This window comes from Cyanistes caeruleus, chromosome 2 (assembly GCF_971803275.1).
Source record: "Cyanistes caeruleus chromosome 2, bCyaCae1.hap1.1, whole genome shotgun sequence".
Classification (NCBI taxonomy): domain Eukaryota; kingdom Metazoa; phylum Chordata; class Aves; order Passeriformes; family Paridae; genus Cyanistes; species Cyanistes caeruleus.
This window is the reverse complement of record NC_141702.1, coordinates 100539550-100563792: the sequence shown is the minus strand read 5'-3', so window position 1 is coordinate 100563792 and position 24243 is coordinate 100539550. Positions and strand designations below refer to the sequence as shown.

Here is a 24243-nt window from a genome sequence, read left to right as displayed (position 1 = left end):
CTGCAAGCACTGAGTGAAGACTGTGGGGCTAATAAAAAGAAATGATTCACGCCTCATTTATGTTCACTTATGTTTTACATTAATAGAAACCAATAATAGGAACCAGTTACCATAAAAGTCATGGACCGTAAATAACACAAATGGCAAATAAGTATCATCTAGTACTTTTCACAGCTGGACAGGAGGATTGCTATATTTGAAAGTAGTTAATGGATTTTTATTGGAACTTTACTTTTTAAAGGTGCAGCACCAAGATTTGGAGATCTTTTTGAAGGTCCCAGTAAGCAAATGAGCATAGTATTTACACTTCTTACAGATATTTTCTTGCTTCTATTTTGTAAGTCTGGGTAAAAAAAAATTTCATTTAAAAAGAACACAAAAGTCTTCAAAAAACAGAGTGAAAAGTGAGAGGATAATCAATATTAGAATAGGTCACTAAAACTAGTCAACAATGTTCTAGTGATACACAATCAAGTTATAAAAAAGTTCAAAATTCATTATTAAAAATTAATCTTCTTTTACAAGATGTTTGCATTAAGTGGATATATGGCAGAAGGAAGAAAGAAAAGTACTATTACCAAATAATACCAAGATGAATATATTTGCTTGTAAAAGTAGGCTTTCAGAATACTGTATTATTTTTTCACTGAAAAATATTGGCTCATATTCCTCCAGGATAAGTGCCAAATAAGATAGCCAAGCAAGGGGTTTTCTCCACCTTTAATTTCTACGACCTAGCTAGAAGTTAGATACATACAAAAGCCCCCAGTCTATAGTTCAAATAAAATTACAACTTCTAATAGAAGAGAGGAAAATGATGTAACTAAGCAAAGGTCCCTCAAAACAAATCTGTGTCATCACTAATGAAAGCAGGGCATATATAATAATACATAATAAATAAAAACAATTCTAAACATTCCCTGAAGATCTTTCCATTCCTCTGAATAATGTATTTGAAGAAATTTACTTAGTAATAAGGACCTCAGGAATGTATCTTAAATTAAGACCTCTAAAAAATCCATGTGTCTATTTCCATTTTACAAGACTAAGACTTTCGGAAACGGTGGTAGAATATTTCTTAGAAATGTTTTCAAATAGACAATTCTTGGAAGAATTTCAGGCATCCTGCTTCAAAAAGATTTCTGTGGGGGTCAAGGTAGGAAAGGAGGGGAAGGAGTCAACCAACAATTTTTACCCTGAAGGAAACTCATACAGCTCTAAGCTCTATGTTTGTAATTTGTACTGAGTAGCATAAATCTTGATACCAACTGATTTGCCAAATAAAGGTTAGCAGAACAGAATTCTTACTATTTTATCAGACCATCAGAAAGTCATGATAAAAAGTATGATCTACATGAAATTATGCATTCCTCATTGTCCCCATTCCACAGCAGTAACAGCATGCAAAAAAATCTAAATGGTAATGTGCATTCTGTTATTAATGTCTTTTAATGAATAGATGACTGATTTTTGCATTATCTGTGTTTCTATCAAACTATAATTCTAGTTAACTCAGTAAAAATGATAGATCTAATTCATGTAGAAGCATCACTAAAACGTTTCTTTTAAATATTCTACCTTACACACACACAGAGCTTACCTACTAAACACTAAAAACCCATTTCCCTATGAGAAAACGGAAAGTTATTTTTTTTTCTTTTAAACATATGTTATTGACATCCTCATATAAAATATACAAACCTATGGGTAATAAAAATTTTAGATACCTGAAATAAAGTAACAAGTGGCTCACAGTGAGCCAGACAGATATTAGAAAAAGAAGCTTGGTGATAAAAAGTGTCACCACAAAGAACTAGGACACAAGTATATCTAGTAATTAAATTTCTTATTGTCACACCAGACAACTTTCAGGAGGATGTGTTCTGATGGGTTTTCATTTCCAGCTGTTTCATCAGCTCAAACCAGTGTCCTTTTCTTAGACATACAACCCTAAATTGTCAAAGTGTTGTGCAGGGATTTAGCCGTGTGACTCCCATTAACATCAATAAGAGTCGGGCAGCTAAATCCACGCGCTGTGCTTTGAAAATTTACCCCACAGTGTACATCCCAGGGTGCTGAAAGGATTAAAGTATTATATAGTAAATTCCCTCTTTGAGGTGCAGAAAATAAACAGAACTCTTCTGGTTTGTTCTAAAAGGCTATCTGTGCATGACTGCTGTGCGTGCATCTGAACATAGAAAGGTCTATAAAATATTCCAAATCCAAGCAGAAGCTTGTAAGATACTTTGTATACAGTAAAGCAGTTTTGAAAGAGCAGCTTAACAATGGAAGAACTGTGACTTCCCTACTTATTTAAAACTCTGATTCCTGTACCATGTCCACAAGGCAAAATCTTTCCTCTTTCCTGAGAGACAATGCAACCAGTCACATCCTGCTCAAGGACTGTCATATCCCTCTTGGTCCCAGACGGTAAAGCTATAATGTCATGTTCATGTCAGCTCTAAACTCCCTGATCACCCAAACTGCTTGTTGCCTCACACTTTGTCTCAATTCTACTGTGAGTCAATGAGGTCATTCTATGAAGAAGCTTGAGCAGTCATGGTAGGTAAGGAGGGACAAAGGTAGCCCTGAAGTTGATTCTTACTGTTATAAGCAGAGGGCTCACCTCTACTTCTCAGAGGTATTCTCACAGGCCTGCACCTTCTTAGAATCATAGAATCATAAAGGTTGGAAAAGACCTCAAAGATCATTGAGTCCAATCTTTGACCAAACACCTTGTCAAACTAAACCATAGTATTAAGTGCCATGTACACCCATTTCTTGAACATTTCTGGAGATGGTGACTCCACCAGCTCCCTGGTCATCCTGTTCTAATGCCTGACCACCCTTTCAGTGAAAAAAAATTTTCCTTATGTCCAGCCTGAACCTTCCCTGGGACAGTTCGATGTTATGTCCTCTTGTTTTGTGACTGGCTCTCTGGGAAAAGAGACCAACCCTCACTTGGCTTACAGCCTCCTTTCAAAGAGTTGTAGAGAGCATTATTGATTCAGAGGAGCAAAACACCATTAAAGATATATATACATTGCTCATTTCTCAAGTTGTTACATTCCTGAAGATAAGGTAATAGCTTCACTGAAAGTTGCTAAGAAGAACTCATTCAAAAGTATTTTCTTTCTAAGCAAGATACAGATAAGGAAATTTAAATATAGAATGGAGTACAAAAAGGGAAAATGTCAAGTTCTGAAGGTGTTGTATCACTCAAAGTGAAATCAGCATGGAAAGTGTTTGTGTGAGCGAAGTAGAAGATTCAGTAGATTGGGAAAATTGAAAAATTTTTCAGAACAGAGGGAAAGACAGAGTATTTCTATCCCAAAAGTAATTGTATCAGGCACCTACTGGCAAAAGCCACATGTCATCATACTGTCATCAAGTGTGGAACACAAAGGTCTCAAAAGTTTTTCTGCTGTATATATTGGTCATGTTCCCAGCCGCTTTTGATAATAAGGTGGCAAAAGCTGTTTTGCCATCTTGTGAGACATTCACTTTGGTGCATTATCTCAGAGATGTCCATTACTTTACAGAAAAGAAAAAAATCCACCTGCAAGATAAGGTGACACCAACTGAAGTTAAAATCGTGACCATGACAGTTAAGATTGGAAGCTGGGAAACTTGGCTGTGATGGAGCACAACATGTAGAAATCTTTGTAATTAGAGATGACACACACTTAGTGGACACAAGAGAGCAGCAACTGTTCTGAACTGAGAGGGCGGCTCAGTCTTCATATGGAAAACAACTGCAAACTGAGGAAAAAGTTATCACAAGTGCTTAGTTTTTCCTATCACCTTTCATTTCTCTTTTTTGTTTTTTCATTATTTAAGATTGGAAATTAAGAATTCTAGCTCTAATGAATCCTAATATTGATAATTATATCAGGTCACACCTTTGAAATATCATAAATTACACTTTTCTTCCCAAAGGACGAAAACAACATATCAAGAATCATATTTGCCTGTTCCTACATAACACCTAGATTTCTTTTTCTTTAAGTCAAATCTGGATCAAAGACTTTATATCTTCAATGCAAGCACTAGGTTTATATTTTTTTAAAAATCACAGAAGGGATTTTCAGACCTAGTGATCCATCTCAAGATATTCTGTGATAATCTATGATAAAAGATGTGAGCAAAAGCTGCCTCAGAGTCACTGGAAAATATTACCTGAGGTTTTTGTCTGTCAGCAGGTAGCAGAGGCAGTGCTGTGACAAAAGCTGGAGGCTTTTTACATGTTGGCCAGTCATAGAGCTCAGCAAAGGGACTCTTCACTTGCTGCTTTCTGTGGGTCAGTGGCTTTGACTTCCGTAGCAGCAGTTCCATTGGATCTGGGGATTTTTTGAATGGTGAATTGTAGATGCCTGGAATCTGAGCAGAAAATGGGATTATCTTTGACTTCAACTCATTAAATTTCTACATACACTAGGAACAAAACCAGACAGTGGCACCTGCTGCACTTTCAAAAGTAAAACAGTCCTTGGTTAGGGAGAAATAGAAGAGAATTTATGGAATACCAAAACCAAATTGTTTTTTTCCCAACAAAATGTCCACAATAAATTCCTGAATAACTATTACAATGTGTTTAGTCTTAATAGCATAAAACATGTGAAAAACAAATATTTTGCACAATGATTTCTAAATTATTACTAAAATAGAAAGGCTCATTCATCACTGAATTTGATTTTTTTTTTTTTTGCATCACTTATTGTATGACTAGTGTGGTATAATATAACAATTGTTAATATAAAACACACATTTCAAATTCTGTTTTAGTAATCTACATCATTAACAATCTGTGAATATGTGGCAAGTCAAAATTATGTGACAGACTGTTTCCAAATCATACCTATATATGTAGGGATTTTATCAGTTGTATATAAACAATTCCCAAATAGACATATGTGAGTTTACTAAATTAATTATGAAGTGTTAAATATGAGAAATCCTTTTCCATATTGCATAAAGCCAGTAAATTTCCTATAAAACACATAACATATGACTGAAATACACATAAAATAATTCAGATACTTAGCTGTTTTAAAGATAATTATATTTTCTACAAAGATATACTAAAACTTTTAAAGGAGACTTTCTCAGTTAAAATATATTGTCTTGTGCTTTTATCATAATTCTAATTACTAATAAACCTTGAATAAAAGTAGTAGGAAAAGAAATTGTTTTCAAGATGTGGGGAAAGTTAAGGAAAAGAGTAAATGTTTAAAATCTTGTATTGCTCTATGAGGACCCATGAGAAAACTGTGTAAGGCATCAGACTCCCCATAAAGTATTAAACTCTTGAGGCTGAGAGGTCAGAAATCTCCCCAATGAGATCTAATGCATTTTTCATTAACATATACTACTGGGAAATTCCAGTTTCTTGCGTCAAAACAATTAAATAAGGCACATATAAAACATAGTGTCTAATAGACAAAAGTATTCAGAGATGCTAGCTTATTCAAAATAATGTTGGGCTACTCAAAATTTTAAAGGGTGCATTCTTCATCTCTAAGTTATATGGGTCTAATGACAATTTATTTTGGTCCTCTGTTATTTGTTCCCCTCTTAGAGTAAACCCTACAAGCTATTTCACTAATGGGCAAAATGTACAGTGGGGAAGAGGAGATGAATAGAGGTAAGTGGTAGAAACATATGTATGCCAAACAACCACTGGTTGTTCCTTCAGCTCTTCAGGATGCCAAATTAGAATGGCAGGGATCCATGCTTCAAACAGCAGGCAAGCAGAATCACTGGAGTGAATGTGAAATTTCAGGTCCATCTCTATGATCTGTAAAGTCCAGCTGCAACTTAATCTTTTGTTCTACAAGTCTGGCTCTTATGTAAATATCTCATAAAGTTACAGATTCTCCTCATGCTGTTATTATTTTCATAGTACTTCATCATTGTTATATTGCAATTTTTTTATCAGTCCAGTAGAGTTTTGCCTGTGAACACTTGGTGATCTGCAAGTGCTACATAAAGATAAGTTCCATGTGTTGTCTTGCAATTTATTGCATTCTCCCACAATTATTGATTGCAGTTACACCATATACATTTTGCACAAGTTCTCTCAAATATAAAATGCCACAGTCAACACAAATTCCATACAAATGGAATACATGAGATTCACACAAATTAGATCCCTTTCTGGAGATACACAAACCATCTCTATACCATGGTCATTATATCTCTTCACTCATTAGTCCTACCACAGCCTTTGGATTTGCCTACATTATGACCAATTAATTTTTTGTCTTCACTAACAACTAATGTTGATAACAGTAAATAGAAAAGTAATAGCCTGCAACTACTTTTTTTTACATATTGCACTGAACTGCTCATTATGTTGTTGCTTCATTTTTCCACCCCTTCCTACACCATCCATACTCAGCTCTGGAGATTGTGTTCTAGCCATGCCACAAGCATGCAGAAGTTCCCAGCTACAGGGGAGAGATACTGCTCTAATGGTAGGTCTGTGAAATGCATATTTTATAGAAAGTGACAATGACACTGAAAATTTAAGTATTATCCAGAAGAGGAACATCACCATGCTCATCACTGAGAATCAGGGAGATCTAAAAGAAAACACTAAAGCATAATAACAACTCTCTAAAGTTGGGAGGCATGGATTTGTTGATCAGTAGCAAATCCTGATCAGGCCTGTGTTTTCCCAAAATTTACACCTCTTCTTAAGCCTTTTCTTAAAAAAAATTAAAATTTAAAAAATGCTGAAGAGCAATTTGAGGAGGCAATATTTTAATTTTTTTAACTGAAAAAAATAAATTTCAATCTACATAACACAGGTTTGGGTTCTGTTGCTCCAAAGTGTAAAAATACAATATCTGAAATAATTTAAATGTTCTTCCTGTGAAAATTAAATGCAAGGATAAATTTAAATCTATGTTCTGTCTAGGCACTTCCTTTAGTCACCCTGAGAGACAGTGTGTCTCCATGAGTAAAATGGCTTTCTGAAGCTACATTTTGCAATCTCTGTTAAAATACTGTGCATATTGTATTTTGTGCTCCTTTGATTAAATGTTTGGCAGTAATAAAAAACTATAGTTCATAAAGGGTTCAAGCAATGTGAAATGCTACAGAATATCTCCAGGAGCACTAATAAAATTGGCTTTTAGCACTTTTAATGAAACTAAAATTAGCCATAATAAATGTGTAAATCCATTGATTGAGTATCTTTGGAATTATTATTGCTGAAAAGGTGTCTTAACAAAGAGTCATCTTTTGTTGCACTTTTTTTGCATACTCTCTAGTTAAATGCACACAGATATTATATCAACTATGAAAACAGATTTGTAATTTAGAGAGGCCAGCTGGATACTTTAGAAGTTTTTGCTTCTTCTACAGATGAAACTCTTTGTAAGATCTGGGTCAAAATTGATTACAAAGTGCATATTTAAATAATGACTTTTCAAGCAATCCTTGTTAATTACTTTACATTTTAATTATGTATGTTCAAGTATTCAGCAAGACACATAACAGAGCAATCAACAGAGTTAGTATCTAGACAGACAAAATTAATACTAATTTACTCTAAATTCCCCAAGGTTTGTGGAAAGGTTAGGCCTAGATTTAAAATTGGTAAAGTTTCGTAGGAAAGACAAGGGGATGAGTTTGAGTCTACCTTCTAGTTAGATGAAATTGCTTCCATTCTTTTTTAATAATATCTCTTCAAGTTTTAGTCTTGTTTTTGGAATTTGTTGCACTGTGCAATGTGGTAATGAATACCCTACTCACTCCTTCCTTTGCAGGGAGCTGGCAGAAATCTAAGAATTTGGGGGATCAAAGCCTTTGGTACTTAATATATATGCATGTCTTCTTGAGACAAATACAATGTATTAAAAGCATTACTTCATTTCTTTCCCTACTTTAATAAAATATTCTCTCAACTACAAAACCATTGTACTTAATACTGCTTTTTCAATGGTAGAAAAGTATGTGTCTTGGAAATTACTCCATACTATGATATCAATATTTTCCCCATATTTAGTCCATAAAAAAATATGTAATGCTCCAAAACATTACCATAGATTACAAAAATGTACCTCTGGTCTGCCAGGAAGATGACACATTTTTCTGTATCCATGATCTTCAACGCTAAGAAGGGATTCTGTTAAAGCCAGCTTTCGGGACTTCATTTCCAGGAACAATTTTCCAAAGTGACAAACACTATGGGGAATTCTGTGCTAACTGTTAAAAAACTTACAACTGAGTTATTTGCAATACTGTCATGCTAACTTTCACCTCAATGAGACCAAAGAAATCTCGGGAGGGGACTCTGCTAATAGCTTCCTACTGACCTCCTTACATCAGGCCCTTCTGGTGAACAGTGGCCCAGTGGTGAAGATGGCAAATGAGGTGTGAAAGGAGAGATTTATTTTTTTTTAAGACTATGGTTCTGACTCGTCAGGAAAAAGAAAAAAAAAAAAAAAGAAAAAGAAAGAGTGAGAGAGAGAAATGAGTTGTACAATAGATATATTTTTCCCCTAGAATTCTCTGCCTCAGACCTTCCATCATGGAAACCCAAGCATGACCTGGAATATTAATTGTGTCAGGTCAGGCATACTGGCAAATGTACCATTTGTTACCCAGTCATCCTTAACAATACATTAATATTTTGAATCATTTTGCATTTCTAACACTCTATCATTTTGTTTCCTCCCAATCATTTGCTTATCTTTATAATTAATGGTCAAATATAAAGGAAGAAAAAATCATAAGGAAACAAATATTAATTTAATAAACATTAGCAAGGAAAAGGTTTGGGGATTTTATAGTCTGAATTGCTTCCACCACAAATGCTGTATTTACTCAGTGCTAAACAATATCCATTTTTGCCTCCCCCAAAGAAGACAAAATTTTTATTTTGTGATAAAAGATATTTTTATCATATAATAAAAGAATTTCATCATTTCAATACAGAGAGAAAGAGTTAATTTTCTTTCTGTCTAAATTAATTAATTAATTATTTACAAGAATAAAAGAAGAAAATTATTAAGGAGTTGCCTTTAAAGCTTCTTCATAGTTTTGAAGAAAGGCAGCAGCAAAAGAAATAGAAAGAAGGAAGAAAGAAGAGAAAAAGGTGCAGGTAGAAAGGGAAAGACAAGGCTATGTTGACTATGCTGGACAGTTCCTCAGAAAAGATAGGTGACCCCAAGTGGTATAATAAATCCTGAACACTTTAGATTCTGCAATATTTATTAATTAATTAATTATTTATTGGTCTTCTTTCCTACGTCTTTCAAAATCTATGTAAAATAAGACCTTTTAAAGTCCATGTAAAAAAGTTCAAACCAAATGTGTTCTAAGATACAGCATAGGTATTGTGCTGCAAATAATAACACACATGCAAAATTAAAAATTGACGAAGTTGAACTGAACATAAATTGAAAGCATTAAATCAATAGAAAGTGTATTCAGATATATTTACATATTTTTACTGTAACTTTAATAAGTAATAATAAAGATACGCTCTATATTAATTATTATTTCATATCAACTGTGAAAGACTGAAATAATCAACATATATCATGAATATAAATGTTTCATTTAACAGTCATTTAATCTAGAAAAAAACAGCTTTGAGAGAGGAAGCTTGTGCAAATGGTTGTCACAGTAAGAACCTAAATAAAGTGCTGCTTTCTCACTCCGGTCTTTTAATGAGGAGTTAAATGAGAAAGAAAAGACTTCAACAAAATAGAGACTTAATTTCAAAATACTTTCTTGCTCCATTGTAATTTGTGAAAAAACCTAAGCAAGCTGTGAGGAGAGGTAAGAGATCTTTAAAAGCCATAAAAGTAAAAGCATGAAGGAGAGCTGTGAATGAAATATTTGCTAGAGATGGGATTGCTGAATCAACACTGACCAGTGCACTTCATCATAATTATCAGGACATACCACTGCCAGGGGATTTATAAAAATCCCACTCAGCAAATAATTGCCCTGCTGTTAGGAGATAGTCGGAGTGTTAACACACTGTCACAGTCCAACGTTTAGTAAGATATTCAACATTCAATTACTCTTGCTGAGAACTAAAAGGAAACATGATCATTTCTCAGCTACTGCAGTTATGCTTCCACATGAATTCCAGTGAACAATCCTGTTAATCCCCAGATATAGTTGCTCTAGGAGGGAAAAGAAATACCTTAAAACATTAATGATTCACAAAGAAGTAAGTGTTTATATAATGCTGCAAACATGTCTGCAAAAGAAAAGGAATATTGAACTTCTAAATAGCTAGCTTTTTACAGACTTTCAGTATATTTCATATTTAGTGAAAATAAAAGGACAAGATTTAATATGAGATTTATTTTAGAAAGAATATCTATAAAAAAATATGTAAATACTGTTCTAGCAACAAGTATAATAAGACTATGTCCATGAACTCAAATTCCAAACATCAAAACATTTAAGCTACAATAGAATCTATTGTACTAGCAACAACCTGCAATTTTTTATCTAATGTGAACAGAGTTTTGTATTAACAATTAAGAAATACATTGCAAAGTTTATGCAGATGTTGGAAAAATACCATAGTATGGTTTAGCATTCTGGTTTTGAGATAAAACTTCTTTACCATGCCTGACAGAAGGAAAAATTTCACCCACCTTTATAAATATAGTTTCAGTCCTCACTGAGCTAATGCTACTCCTCAGGCCTGATCCTCTAATCCCCGAAAAGTATACTCTCAGGAATTTCATCTAAATAAAAACCAAAGGACCTAGCCTGTTGTTGCACCTAAGGTATTTTACCTTTCTTTGAGATACTGCTTTTATGGAGAGACTGAAGAATTCATAAATGAGTGATGAGTAGCGTATTTTCTTTCAAGTGGGATTAATTACCTGTCTTCTGTTTAATATATATTCTGTTTAAACAGAGTAATAGAAACATTAATTATTGTTATTGTGCCTTCAGACTGTAAAGCTTGGCTCAGTCCTTTTCATCTGTGAAATGTTTGCTTGATATCGAAATAATAGTGCAATCACTGTTTAAATGCACTTGTATAAGTAAACCAAGAAGCAATTTTATGGACTATACAATGAGGTGTTAAGGAAATATTCAAATCCAGTATCTTGGCCACAGACCATAAAACCAACCTCGAAACATACAAGGCACTAAGTTCAATTGCAGGAAACAACACTCTAATTGAGTCTCCAAACAGGTACCATCTGCTTGGGCATTTAGGCACCAAGACAAAAGAGAAACATAATCTTCATTTACTGCATGAAACATTGAGGCACAATATCCAAAACACAGTGGACCAGAAGATGCAGAGGCATCCCAAAAATGCATCCACCTTTCATTGATAGTCTTTCTGAACAAGGTTTACTCTGTCAAATCTAATTCTAATGCAGGCTCTTGATGAGTGGACTAGATCAGAGATAATAACTAGAATGAGTGAATGATGGCATGAGAAACAATATTCTTATGATGAAGATGTAACACAGGGACAGCACATTCAAAGTTCTCTTACTGTCTTCTCACTCGACTTCTAATTTCAAAACAAGCAGAAAAATATAACTTAATTGCTGAACAACTTTATTTTAAAAGCTGGAACAGGAAATTACATTACTGTTATCATTTTCTCTTTAAGAAGTGCTAGGCTGAATATGGGATATTATACAAATTACAAGAATCTCTGAAAAGAAACCTGTTATATAACCACCTTGAGTAAGTGAGAATTAAAGACCTTAGTCTGAAAAATAATCCCTGAAGGTGAACATATTCTGTGGTTCAATAATTGCCTATAAGCACAGCATTTTCTTCCTTTACAGAGATATTTCGAGACTAAAATTATTTATCTTGTGAGAAGTTTTCAGAGCCTTAAAACACATATCCACATATGTGACATTACTTACATATTTAAAATTAAAATTCCTTCCATTGTCATTGTCCTAATGGAAAAGAATAGCTTTGTACAAAAAAATCTACTTGAGATTCATTCTTTTTCTAACTGGATTAAGAAAAATCCTTATAATTATAGCATTTAGAATCTTTGAATTTGTAACACCAGAAGTTACCTGCAACAACAGATTAGAAGCGAAGAGAATCTCTTTGTAACAGATACAGATAGAAATCATATGGAGATTTCCTTTGTCAAGGATATAATTGCTAAATAGAGAATTGTTTTACTCCTCAAAAATGCAAAACAATGTAATATTTCATTGCTTTTCCTTGTGCCTTCTGTCTGTTGTATTGTGCTTACATGTGAGTATTCCCCCACAGACATATATGCTGACAGATTTATTAAACAATTTGCTGTAGTAAACCTATTGGATTAGGCAATGAGTAAAAACTCAGAATGTGGTATAATGTTTAACAAAGCAGTCTGCAATCAGACCAATAAATGAGGGGAAGGCTTAATGAACAGTCATAGTACTGTATAGGGAAAGAATAATGAGGGACCAGAACCATGTTAGTATGATTAGTTAAAGGTAGTCAAAACTTAGTAGAAAAGAGTGATATAATCAGAAAAAAAGGCCCACAAAGATGAAGACTTTACTTAGAGATTGTTGAAGTGGAAAAACTGAAAACAAAGCAAATAGATATAAGGAGATGTATGCTGTTCATCTTGTCCCTTGCAAGACAGACACAATTCTCAAATTAACAGTATATATTAGATACTAAACAAAAGCACTGAATATTGAACAAACAGTGTAAGGTAATGAAAGAACTTTACCATTATGCTATTCTGTTGCCTAAGAGCTAAGAGCTGAAAAACAAAAGAAATGGTGTGTGCATCACTCATCTTGAAGTCTCATTAAAGCAAGGATACCATCAGTGCCATTTCTTAATCAACAGGAAGGTTTGCTGTTGGGACATGCATAGTATTTTATCTTCATGACTTCTCCCATGCCATTCCTAACCTCTCTCTTATGCAATTATCTCTTACTTAGCATGTACTTCTCCTAATATAACAGGAGAAAAAAAATTACCTGAGCAAGACCATAGCTCATCCCAACTTGGTTAAATACCAGATGGACTACTATGCATCAAGCAAATTTATACCAGTAACTATTTCAAGAATATCAGTTGAATTACACCGTTTCTGAATGTGGTTTTGTGAACTGTTTAGCTGATGTTGTGCTGCATTGTGATTTCCTTGCAGTATAGATTCTTTTTTAAACATTTTTACCATATCATACACACAGCCAGCATTCAATATAAAACTCATTCTTACCAGTTTTCTGACCCTGCAGCAATCCAACCCTTTTGCCACCCCAATTGACAGTAATACACAAAATGTGGTCATGTTTTTCAAAGATCTCAGCATGCACACTTTTTGATAGATCACACAGCTTGTCCTTTAAACTCTGCCATTAATCCTACCCACAGGAATGGAGCACAAAGTTTGTTGTCTAGAAAAAATCCACACAAATAGGGATTATGCAATTTGATGCTGAAAAAGACAGTCTAAGTGCAGGGAACTTCTATCTGGTGGATTTTTAAATGACTAAGGCCAAAATGTTCAATGCTATAATACATGGTAGATGCAGAGATGTCATTATGCTATAATATCAAGCTTTGTGTGATATGGCTAGTAACAAGCTATTTAGAAGAAGCTCTGAGAAATATCGCCATGTCTACAGGGACATACCTTTAAAAACTAAGCTTCCATAGGATCAATTAGAAAACAGCACTCAAACTTTACATTTTATTTTTGTTAAGCTCTTTCTAATGAGAGATGAATTTTTTGTGTAAATTCTCATTTCTTTGAACAGTTAACCAGTTATCAAAAAATCTGAAATGATTTTATAGCAGGCAGCCTTTAGGAAAAACAGTTCACAATACTGTCACAGATAATGCTTAAAAGTTGGTTCACTGACTTTCTTTAAGGAATAGGAAGTGAACATCTTGTTTTCTGGGAAGTGGGACAAAAGGAGAAATTTTTGATTTCTCTTGGAAATACTTTCACTTACCAGACGTGCTAGGCTGAGACTTAAAAGAAGACTGAATGGGACGGAAGTACTGTTCACTGACACCAGGAAGAAACCCATGTGAAATAGTTCACATCCATGCATTTTTGCATAGGAAAAAGGTTATAGTGTCAGGAGATAGCACTTCCTTCATCCTCTAACCAGTTACCCATTTCTGGTCATGAAGATCATGCTTACAATCTTAGTTTTGGCTTTGACTGTACTTTTCCACTCTAAGGAGCTAATCACTACTTCCTAGAGAACAAAAATGTCTGATTGAAAAAAATATATGAGCAAAACTGGAAAATCTATGGAAACTGTAAAATTTGTCACTAAATTATTTTGGCAGTATGTGGACCAGATAGATTCTGGAGGTGTATTTTGGTTTTCAGCTATTTCCCTCTTTTTTACATCACCATGATACTGTGTTAAGTAGCAGAATTACAGTTCTGTGTCCTCAAGATGAGTTAGCCCAAAGGGCAAGAGCTGGACTCAGATTCCAAGAGAACTAGAGATTTTTGATTGTGTGTGCGAATCACTTAAAGGTCATTTCTGAAATTTAGAACTGGCATTCAGGAACAATGTCTTTCAGGATCACAAACAGCTCAGCTACTGGCTTCTTTCAGTTTACCTTATGTTGTCCTTCTTTCTGGCAGAAACATTAAGCAACATGAACTGAGATCCCTTCCAAGTGAACTGAGATGGTGTGGACAGCACCCCATGAAGCACAAGACTGGAATGATTTTCCTAGAGTGAATACCTGTAAATAGACTGATACATCTGGCTCCCAATGGGAAGTGAATACACAAGAAAAGCTTGCTGATCAAACATACCTGTCACAAGTACTGTCAGAAGGATGTAATGTAAATTTTGAACCCTTTGGAAATAATATTTTATAAAAACAGAATGCTGCAGCATGAAGTGCTTCACATACAAGTGCAATTTAAATATAGCTGCTAGCCCCTGCCTGAGAACTAAGAAAGCTCACTTTCCTCTTTAATTTAAATAGGATTTTCCATGGTACAAGCTTTAGAAAGTACTCAGAAACATCTGACTACTTGGCAGAGAAAAGATGAGTGGATATTAAACACCCATGGATAGGTGGGGATGTTCACTGATTGGGGCACCTAGAATAAAAAAAAATTGACTATTTTAGTTCATCTTCAGGAAGTATTAGTACTTATAATGAATGATAATTTCATCCCCTGAATGTTTTAGAGACAGGATAATAAAATTACAACAGTAAAGAGGGAGGAAATAAAATGTAAAAGAGCTAATTCATTCTTCATGCTAGCTCAGTCCTTGGCCTTTTCTGAACAGACACTGCCAATAGTAACAAATTATGTATAATCATTTTGTGATGTGGACTGTTCACTCGGGACTAAGCTCAAATGACCAAACTTGCAGCCTTGTCTCTTAAACTGTGGATCTGAAGATCAAAGGCTAAGGCTTTATCCACTGAGTCCTCACCTTTATAAGAATAAAACTGCCAGCTGTCCAGAGACAGAGTGGATGTCAAACAGTGTCATTTTAGACCAATTGTTTTTCAAGTTCTTACAGGACAGCACATTAGGTTAGAAGCATATTAATCAGTTGTGTCTCCTGAATATTCATCAACCTGCTCCAGGAAGGATTTTGTGGCCTTTTTTCTTTCTCACTTAGAACATTAGACATTTAGACCTGAATAAGTGCAGTAACTTCAACAGAATTAACTCCTGAATTCCAGTAATGTGAAAAAGGGACAAAGGCAGTCCGTGTAATGTTTATGAATTGCCATCTCTGTTGACAGGAAAAAATCAATAAAATAATACTTCAGCATTGGGTACCATTTGAATTTAAAATATTTTACTCTAGGATCTGACAAATGCTAAATATATGTGGAAAAATGATAAATAAACATGGAAACAATTGATAGAAGTGACATTTTGAGATCTACAATAAATACAGCAAATCAAAATGAAACTGTTCTTAGAAACAAAATACATTTTTATTTCCTTTGTATTCAAAGGCCCTAATACTGGATCCGGAGAAGTTTACTAAATGGTTCCCATTAACCCACAATGGAATTGTTTATGGAGATATACAGAGAAAGTAAAATGGAAAAACTTGATTCTTGTTGCTGACATTAGAACTTTTCACTGTTACTCACTTGAGAGCAGCTCATAGCAAACATTTCCTTCCTCCTCATAGAGCATTATTCTTAAGTTGGGGTTTTTGGTCTTTTTTTTTAATGTTTTCTATAGTGCTAATCTATTAAAGGGTTATTTTCTCACATGTTTATGTCCCCCTGGGAAAGATCATCTCAGTCAAGACTAGTTCCATTCAAAATACTTTCTTATTTTATAGCACCAGCTATAACATCCTTACAAGTAATACTTTACAAAGCATTATTTCAACGGGAATAAATGTGGGCCAATATCAGCCACGTACCTAAGTGCATTAGCCATGACTCAACAGACAGATGGTGTCACAGTGAAGCAGACACTGAAAACTGAACTACTGTGATCCAGAGAGAGAATGTGTGTCTTGTTACTAAAGGGAATGTCATAGTTTCTAAAACTTCTGCAATGAAAACAGCCTGTTATTACACATAGACTTTGTTCTTCCCTTGCAGCTCTAAATTACCAGGGTCTTATGAGCAGTATCTGTTCACAAACTGTCCAAGGACATCAGGAAAAACTGTCACCTTGATAAAGAGGGCTGAAAAGTGATGGACTTCAGTGTTGCTTGCAGCGGCAGAGGCAATCCCCAGAACCAGGTGAAATTGTGGAGAAAAACTAAAGCACTTTGCAATTACATATTCTCCTGTGAGAGAATATCAGAGACAGCAAAGCTGTGAAATGAACAAGCGTGAGAAAAACAACACTGCAAGGAAAATGAGTGAACCTGGTCTTACAAGGAAGCACAAATTCAGAGCTAGTGTTAGTGCTCTTAACCCACTCTCCCTGTCTAGGTTGTTCCTTCTCTGGCTATTAAGAGAGGCAGGAATTGAAGAAATATGAAGGTAAAAAATAAACATCTAAATATTACAAAAATAGAAAGTTATACAACTAAAAACTACAACTCCTTCAACTAATGTTTGCTGGAAAATGAGAGAGTATTCTTGACAGTAATTGTATTGCCCTATTGCTCCAATTTATTCCTTTACCCTAGGCCATGCTGTTGGCCACTTGTCAGAGATAGGATGCTTGGCAGAGGAGCCTTCAGTCTGACTCAGGACTCCTAATTAGTCAGGGGCTAACAGAAAGAAGATGCTATACAAAAGTCAAGAGTAGATATACACACATAACAGCATAATTAATTTTTCTAAGGTTTCAATCGTTAAAGCATTCAGATAGAACAAAAGCTCCCAGAGAATGGAGGACCAGTACTAGCTCATCTACTCTCAGCATGATTTATCACAGAGCAGGGGATCCAGGTTTAGAAATGAGGCTGTGACTCAGTCCACCAGCCATAGCAATGATAAGCTTAAGCAATGCATGTATAACATCCCAAAGTTAGCAATGTACAAGTATGTCCTGCAGCTGTGTGACAAAACTCTCAAGATTTTGCAGATCCAAAGAAATTTGGCTTCCTGGACTAGATGTACAATTATTTTGTCTGACAAGAAGTAATTATCTGCTTAGAAACAGAAGACATGGAAAAAAGAGATTTAAAATTCTCTTCTACCTCACCCATTATTCTTTGCTATACAGTAAAAAACTATAAAGGGAAAAAATCTGTTCCTCTGCTGATTCTCCAGTCCTCTCCTCAGTGACAGGAGAAACTGTAATAGCAGAAGGCCTTTTCAGCTGTGACCCTTGGAACACTGTTTCCATAGGGCTCTTCTCCTGAACTCAACAGGTCACCACTGCTCTCTATCTCAGCTACCACTAGCTTCTGCTCCCCATCCCACTGTGGACTTGCAGGTGCTGATGCACCAGCTCCCCCTCACAAAATCACCTCAGCATTGCTGCTTGCTCTGTCAGCAGATGCTGAAAGTAATACAGGTCTGCATTCTAACTCAGTACTGGATGTCTGGATTTAGACTGACATACTTTGAGTCTCATCACCATTGTAAGACAAAGACCAACTACAAAATTTCTTGAAAGGCTGGAAATACCAATGACAGGAATCATACAACCATTTATTTCAACACAAGTGGGCTCTTTGTCCCCATTTCTGCAAAGTGCCATGAATGTATTCAGTGCTTTCCTCTGTCGTTGACTTTAAAGGTCATTTGTCAGCACTTGGCAGGGGATGGCCCTCACTACAAATGTTGGCCTTGAAAACATGACAAAGAGCAAAAGTAAGAACCTATTCAATTATAGTGAAGGTTGTTAATACAGAAAGAGGAACTACAGGGATATAGAATAATAATCTGCATAAGTAAACATGTTTATAATCGAAATTATAACCACATTTAATAAGTAGTTCATTTATTAATGACAATTTGGGAAAAAAGGGATTACTATCACTGTAGTGGAAATAGCATACTGTGATTCTGGACTAAGAAGAAAAAATTATTGTAAGTTTCATGTCTCAAGAAATCATAATTTCAGTTCATGATAAAACAGATAAAAATGGTGAAAACAAATCATGTTATCAATACGAAATCGTAAAAAATATTCTTAACAAAGATTTGTTAAATATATAATTTTTATTTTGTTCATCATAAAGTCAAAATGCATCAGGCTGATAAGGTAAAAAACACATAAGGAAAGAACTGTGCTATATAAAAAATTTAAAACCTGAAATACAGAGAACTCTATTTTTAAAATTGAGTTTGGTTTGGAAGTCCCAAAGTTGTGACCTCATAGATCTATTTCTTGCTGTATTTTACATTGGAATCGCTTGCACTAAGCAACTAGAGAGTAGCTTTTCTTTATATAGTAACAGTTTATGAAAGAAATAACTGCTTGAATAGCAAGTTAATTCATGAAAAGGGCAAAACACTAAATTAATCATAGACCTTGCTATTACATCCATACCAGATACCCCTGTACATTCCTGACACTCACATTCTTCAGCTTTACTTCTTAAAAGTAAAACAGTGTTAGCAATTAGGAATGGGAGCACCTTGTATATAGATAAACATATAGATAAACACAGATATAAAGATACAGACATACATACAGACATATTGATATATAAATGCACTTCTGAAATGCTTTTGTGGGCTTCAGCTCAGGAGAGAATGAAGATTGTCACACCTTTCTTAGCAAAAATTGAGGAGCAACAACGCTTTAATTCTTTTCTGCCAATAAATAAACACCCTTTTCTCACCCTTTTTGCCTGTATTAAACAAAAACATTCCAAACTATAGGATATATTTGAAACAATTATTGCATATACAGATTTTTCAATGCTGTCCATATAGCCTTCCTGAACACCTAAAGCCTTGATGCATGAGGTGGCTCAGCTCCATGACTGAACCTCATTGCATATGAGGAAGGGGAGGAGAACCAAACTTTGACAGGTCTTGTCTCTAACTTACTGGGCTTTAGGTAATGCATGACTCTACAATAAATCCAGCTCATCAATGTCCTATTTTCATTTGCTATGTGCCCTGCTTACAGATGATATGTTTTCTTAACTCACTCAAAAGTGTTGACTTTTGCTGCCCGTTTCTACTAAGACATGAATGGTCCTTGCTCAGTATTCCAATTAACTGTTCTTTGAAAACAGCAAGATGTAGCTGTAATCAGATCAGAAGACCAAACATTTAGAGAGCAAAATGTCAGGCACAGAGAAATAAACCAGTAAATTCTGCATGGAAATAACTGGCCCTGTATCTTAGCAAGATACCAAGTTCTGCAACTATTTGGAGTTGTGGAATACAGACTTTGCAGTAAGTAGCTAATTTCAAATATATCTCTGCTGGTTTTTAAATTGTCTGTAGGTTTTGCATTGATTTGCATTTACTTCTGTTTTGAAATACTTCCTGCAAAAGAAGACAGCTCTTGGAGCTCAGTTCTCTGATAAAGAAAAGCTTCTGTAGACTCTGAGCCTCAGTATTCACAAACCATCTCAGCAAGCAAAACCAAGAATTTTTCTTTCTGTTCTGCTAGCTAAAACCACTGTTAGCTAAATTCTAATTCTGTAAAATTAATAAACCAAATTCATCAGAACATAACAGTTACTGCTGCCCTCTACCAGCAGTCCTTCATGGCTGAAATGAGGAACTACTTGACATTCCTTAGAAAGTGTTACAGCTTGCTAAGCCTGTGTCATTGGAGGTGAGCTGAGCTTACTAAAATCTTACGAGACCACAAGTCACTCAATGTCTCCAACCTGATAATTTTTGTATTCCAGGTAAGCATATTAATTTTTATGTATGTGTTTATATTAATTGCATTGTTTAAAACAGGAATTCCCAATTTTCTACAGTTTAAAACAAAATACTGTACAGATTATTCTCAATATCCTAAATCTACATAAGGAAAAATAAATTATAATTATTTCAGTCATTAACTACCTTCTTTGCCTAATAGCCACTGAGAAAACTTTTTATGCTATTTTTTACTTATACTATGTTTAAAAAAAAATTACATTAACTTAATTTACACATCAAGTTTTCATAACTGATATCCAGTTAATCAGATCACATTTCTATCTACAGGATATATCACAAATAATTCCCAAACAAAAGGGAAGATTAAACATCTTGCCATCAAGAGTAATGGAATTTTTTCCTGCATTCTTTAGGATTAGCAGTTCTTAAACTCAGATTATAATTAACAATTTACAAAAAGCAAGCATTTAGTTAATACTAATATTTCACATTAATTCCTTATCTGTATGAAGAACAATCAGTCACCAAACACTCATGGTGACAAAATCCTTTTATTTTTTTTATGAAAGTCTACAAGAGTGGACTAAAAAAATGGCAAACCCACAAGCTTTACCAATCATATCAAATTTATCAAATATCTACTGGCATATTTACCTGTCTGTTTAAAGCACCTTGCATAAGAAAGCTTGGAATAATATACCAGTAATACTGATACAAAACTAATTAATAATAAATATTTAAAATTTATGAGGCATTTCTGAGTGAAAACAATCATGCTAAAAAAGGTGTTTCAGGGAGTTCTAAGAAAAGCTTTAGCTGAAAACCCACATTTACAATCTATCCTAAAAACAAGCAGAACACTGCACCAACCCAAGCATTAGCTCAATTAAAAAAGGGGGAAAAAATGAAATCCCTTCTCAGCTTAATAACTTGTTAGTTCTTGACAAGTGCAACAACACAACAATAAGCCAGTCAAAATGAGTTTTTAAAGCGAGGTTATGCCCTTCATGTTGTGTTATCACAGTGCCAGATCAAACTGCTGACTTGGACTCTTTCTGCCAGCAGTGCTGATGCTGCCTCTATGAGCTACTGTCACAGAATAGTCATGGTACCTGCTCTTGCCTATAGAAAAGCACTAAATTGAACTCGAAGTAGTGTCTTTGTGATATCTTTTCAACAAGTCATGTCCCATTCAGCCTGCTAGTTTATCTCTGTCAGGCTGGGGGCCCAAGTGGTTTGCATGAGCTGTCAGGGACAGGTCTACCAACCTGCTCAGTGCTAAGGAGGTAATGCATCTTTCGGGCTTGGTATTTCTTTTCCTTTTCTTTCTTTTCTAGGTCTTTCATTTTCTTTTCGTTTTCCTTCATTTCTGCATACTCTTGAAGTTCACTCCTGTAATAAAATAAGTCTGCTGACTATATTATAACAACAAAAGACTCTTTTGTCTTTGCTACTCTCCTATTTTACTTTAACCCTTTCATAGCTTTACAGCATTTTGTTCTTATATATTAGCAGTATACTGACACCACAGTAATGTAAAATTACTGTTCTTTCAGTTCCACAGCAGTAGGATATTACATGGATATAACCATGAAGAAACAGGATTAAAGTGATCAAAAGTAGGAGCAGAATATAGGTCCACATTGCTTACAGCTTGATAAAATAGTATTCATGTAAGTCATTTTATCTACCTTTAAGTGTCATTTCACTTTGAATTTCTCTAAGTGGAAGCTATTACAGTATAAATAAAGGTTGTTCATTTATGTTTGAGCTAGTGCCTTGCAACACCTCCTGATCCGCAGACAGGGGAGATTTTATGGAATAAGACAGGAAAACAGACATGGGATAAGAGATGATATTCACTCCTTGATCCTTGAGCTCTTTGTGAGGTTGAGAAAGTAGGCACAGAGGAAAACTGGATGGGAACCTTCCATGTATGCATTGTCCTTAGGAGGAGATTCCGTGGCATTGGGCTTCTTGCACAGGTCATTTCTGCTCTGCTTTGATGAGAGCTGAAGAGGCCACCATGAAAAACCCAGAACTGAACTGCTTCATGAAACACACAGAGTCATCTAAATATGTGATTCTGTGCAGAACTCTTTCATCATAAAAGAAATATAGAACTATACCTAACACCAGGTTTCAAAGAATGGAGAAAATTCATGATTTCAACCGAATGTTTAGAGAAAAACTTGAGCAGAAAATGGGCATAAATTTCCTCCTCAATGGTTTGTTGGGATTTTTTTTGCTTTTTTCACAGAGCCAGGCTTGCCATTATGCAAACAGTAGAGTGAATTAATGTTACATAAGAAACAAAATTTTGTGCTATTGTGCACAGTGCACGTGTATGGAATTTTTTGACCCAGTTAAAAAAGGTTAGTTTGATTAACATTTGTTATTTTTGTTATTACAAAATGGCTAGTTCAAATTAACCTGTGTGCCAAATACACCAAGCATATTCAGTCAAGCATTTAGATTGCTAAAAAGTTAATTAGGTGAGTGTATTCTAATCTTTATGTTTTTTGGTATGTGCATATACGATAAAATAAAAAGGAAAAAAGTATTTTTCATATAACTGGACAATTCAAATATTGCTGCAAAACAGATTATTTAGAGAGATCCACATTAATTGTCCCAGTTGTTTCAATGAGTACCAAGACACTGCAAGGACATAGGTTAGACTGTTTCAAAATATGCACATGGGTAAGTTTGCTGATATGAATAATCCCATGGAAAAGTCATATTGCTCCCAAAAGCGTTTTTTTAAGATTGTGACTCAGACTTACTCTTAATATTTTAATTATCATTAAATTAGTTCATCAAAATATGTGAAAGAGCAATAATTGTTTTATAAATATGAACACTATGAAATCACATTCTTAAATACAAGTTGCAGTGTAGAACTCATTTGTTTCATGCTATCTTTCAGGATTTTATCAATTAAAATACATAAAGTATTAAGTAATTAAATGTATGATTTTAATTGTAAAAGAAAAATAGAATAAAAATAAATACAGAGCAGAAAAGATGCACAGGCATTTTTGAATCTGAAAATATGTTTTGTTGCAGTTTACTGTTAAAGGCTGCTAATACAATATTTCATACAAGGTTACTTACGAAGCACACTGACGTTTAAAAATCACCATGCTATGCTTTTGCAGCAGTGTAATTTTTTTCCAACATAAGATTAAATTGCAAAATAAATGAATTACTTAGAGTGGCATGGCCCCCATTTTGCCACCCTTCTCTTGAAAATTGCTTATTAATATGAAAAAAGAAGTTGGAAAATAGCCTGTTTTACTTTATGCATAGCATTCTGGGGCCTCAAAGCCTGCAGAGCCGGAGTAGCTGCACATTTTAGATTGTGTTGGCAAGCGGGGACGATGACCTTTCTGACCTGCATCTCAAGGCTATTATTAATCGCTAAGTAACCTGGTAAAGCCAAACAAATTTGTTTCCATTGAAAGGATCTCTATCTGTGTCTGAGAATTTGTGCTGTACCAAACAAACCTCATTAACTGTGTCCATTTTTGACAAAGAACTAGGAGTTGGAGAGATTGGCGACCTTTCTTTGTCCTCAAGGTACAGATTTCAGAGTCACTACATGTAGGTACATAAGCATTTTTTACTAGGAAACTCTTTGTTCTATACCCATCAATCACAAACAAATGAATAAATAGACAATACATACGGTATCAACTTTGTTCTTTTATTTTATGCCTCTTTACCTCCAATATCAGAGTGTATGATCTGTGGTTTACATACTTAATACTATTCCTTTTTGATTACAGAGCCCTCTATTCAGCTTTAGTACCCCTATCTATGACTTAATGAAATAATAACATATTACTAAAGTCAATTCATGTTCTTATATACTGAGGTGCTTCTTTCTAACAGTGAATATGGAAGGTTTTTGATTTAGAATACAACTGGTGGTAAAAAAGCCACAAACAACGTCAAAAATATAGATCTGTATTCCAAAAAAAAATGATAACAGGATGCAAAATGTTTCTTGTTGTCATCAATGGG

General features: G+C 34.6%; 1 protein-coding gene and 1 long non-coding RNA gene across 12 annotated transcripts in view; one reads left to right on the top strand and one right to left on the bottom strand.

Moving 5' to 3' along the window:
* SPATA17 (spermatogenesis associated 17) overlaps positions 1–24243 on the bottom strand; it is an 88657-nt gene that overhangs the window by 31766 nt on the left and 32648 nt on the right. For 10 of the 11 annotated variants that reach the window (XM_086878732.1, XM_086878734.1, XM_086878731.1 and 7 more), the window contains 2 exons: positions 21483–21606; positions 4180–4380 (listed from right to left, as the gene is read on the bottom strand). In XM_086878732.1, the coding sequence (XP_086734858.1) occupies positions 4180–4380; positions 21483–21606 (325 nt within the window). The remainder of the gene's footprint in view (positions 1–4179; positions 4381–21482; positions 21607–24243) is intronic. The other variant, XM_086878733.1, reaches the window with a different exon arrangement.
* Positions 22513–23909, top strand: LOC147655039 (uncharacterized). The gene is made up of 2 exons (XR_015283735.1): positions 22513–22589; positions 23754–23909. It is a non-coding gene; the product is annotated as an uncharacterized LOC147655039 (long non-coding RNA).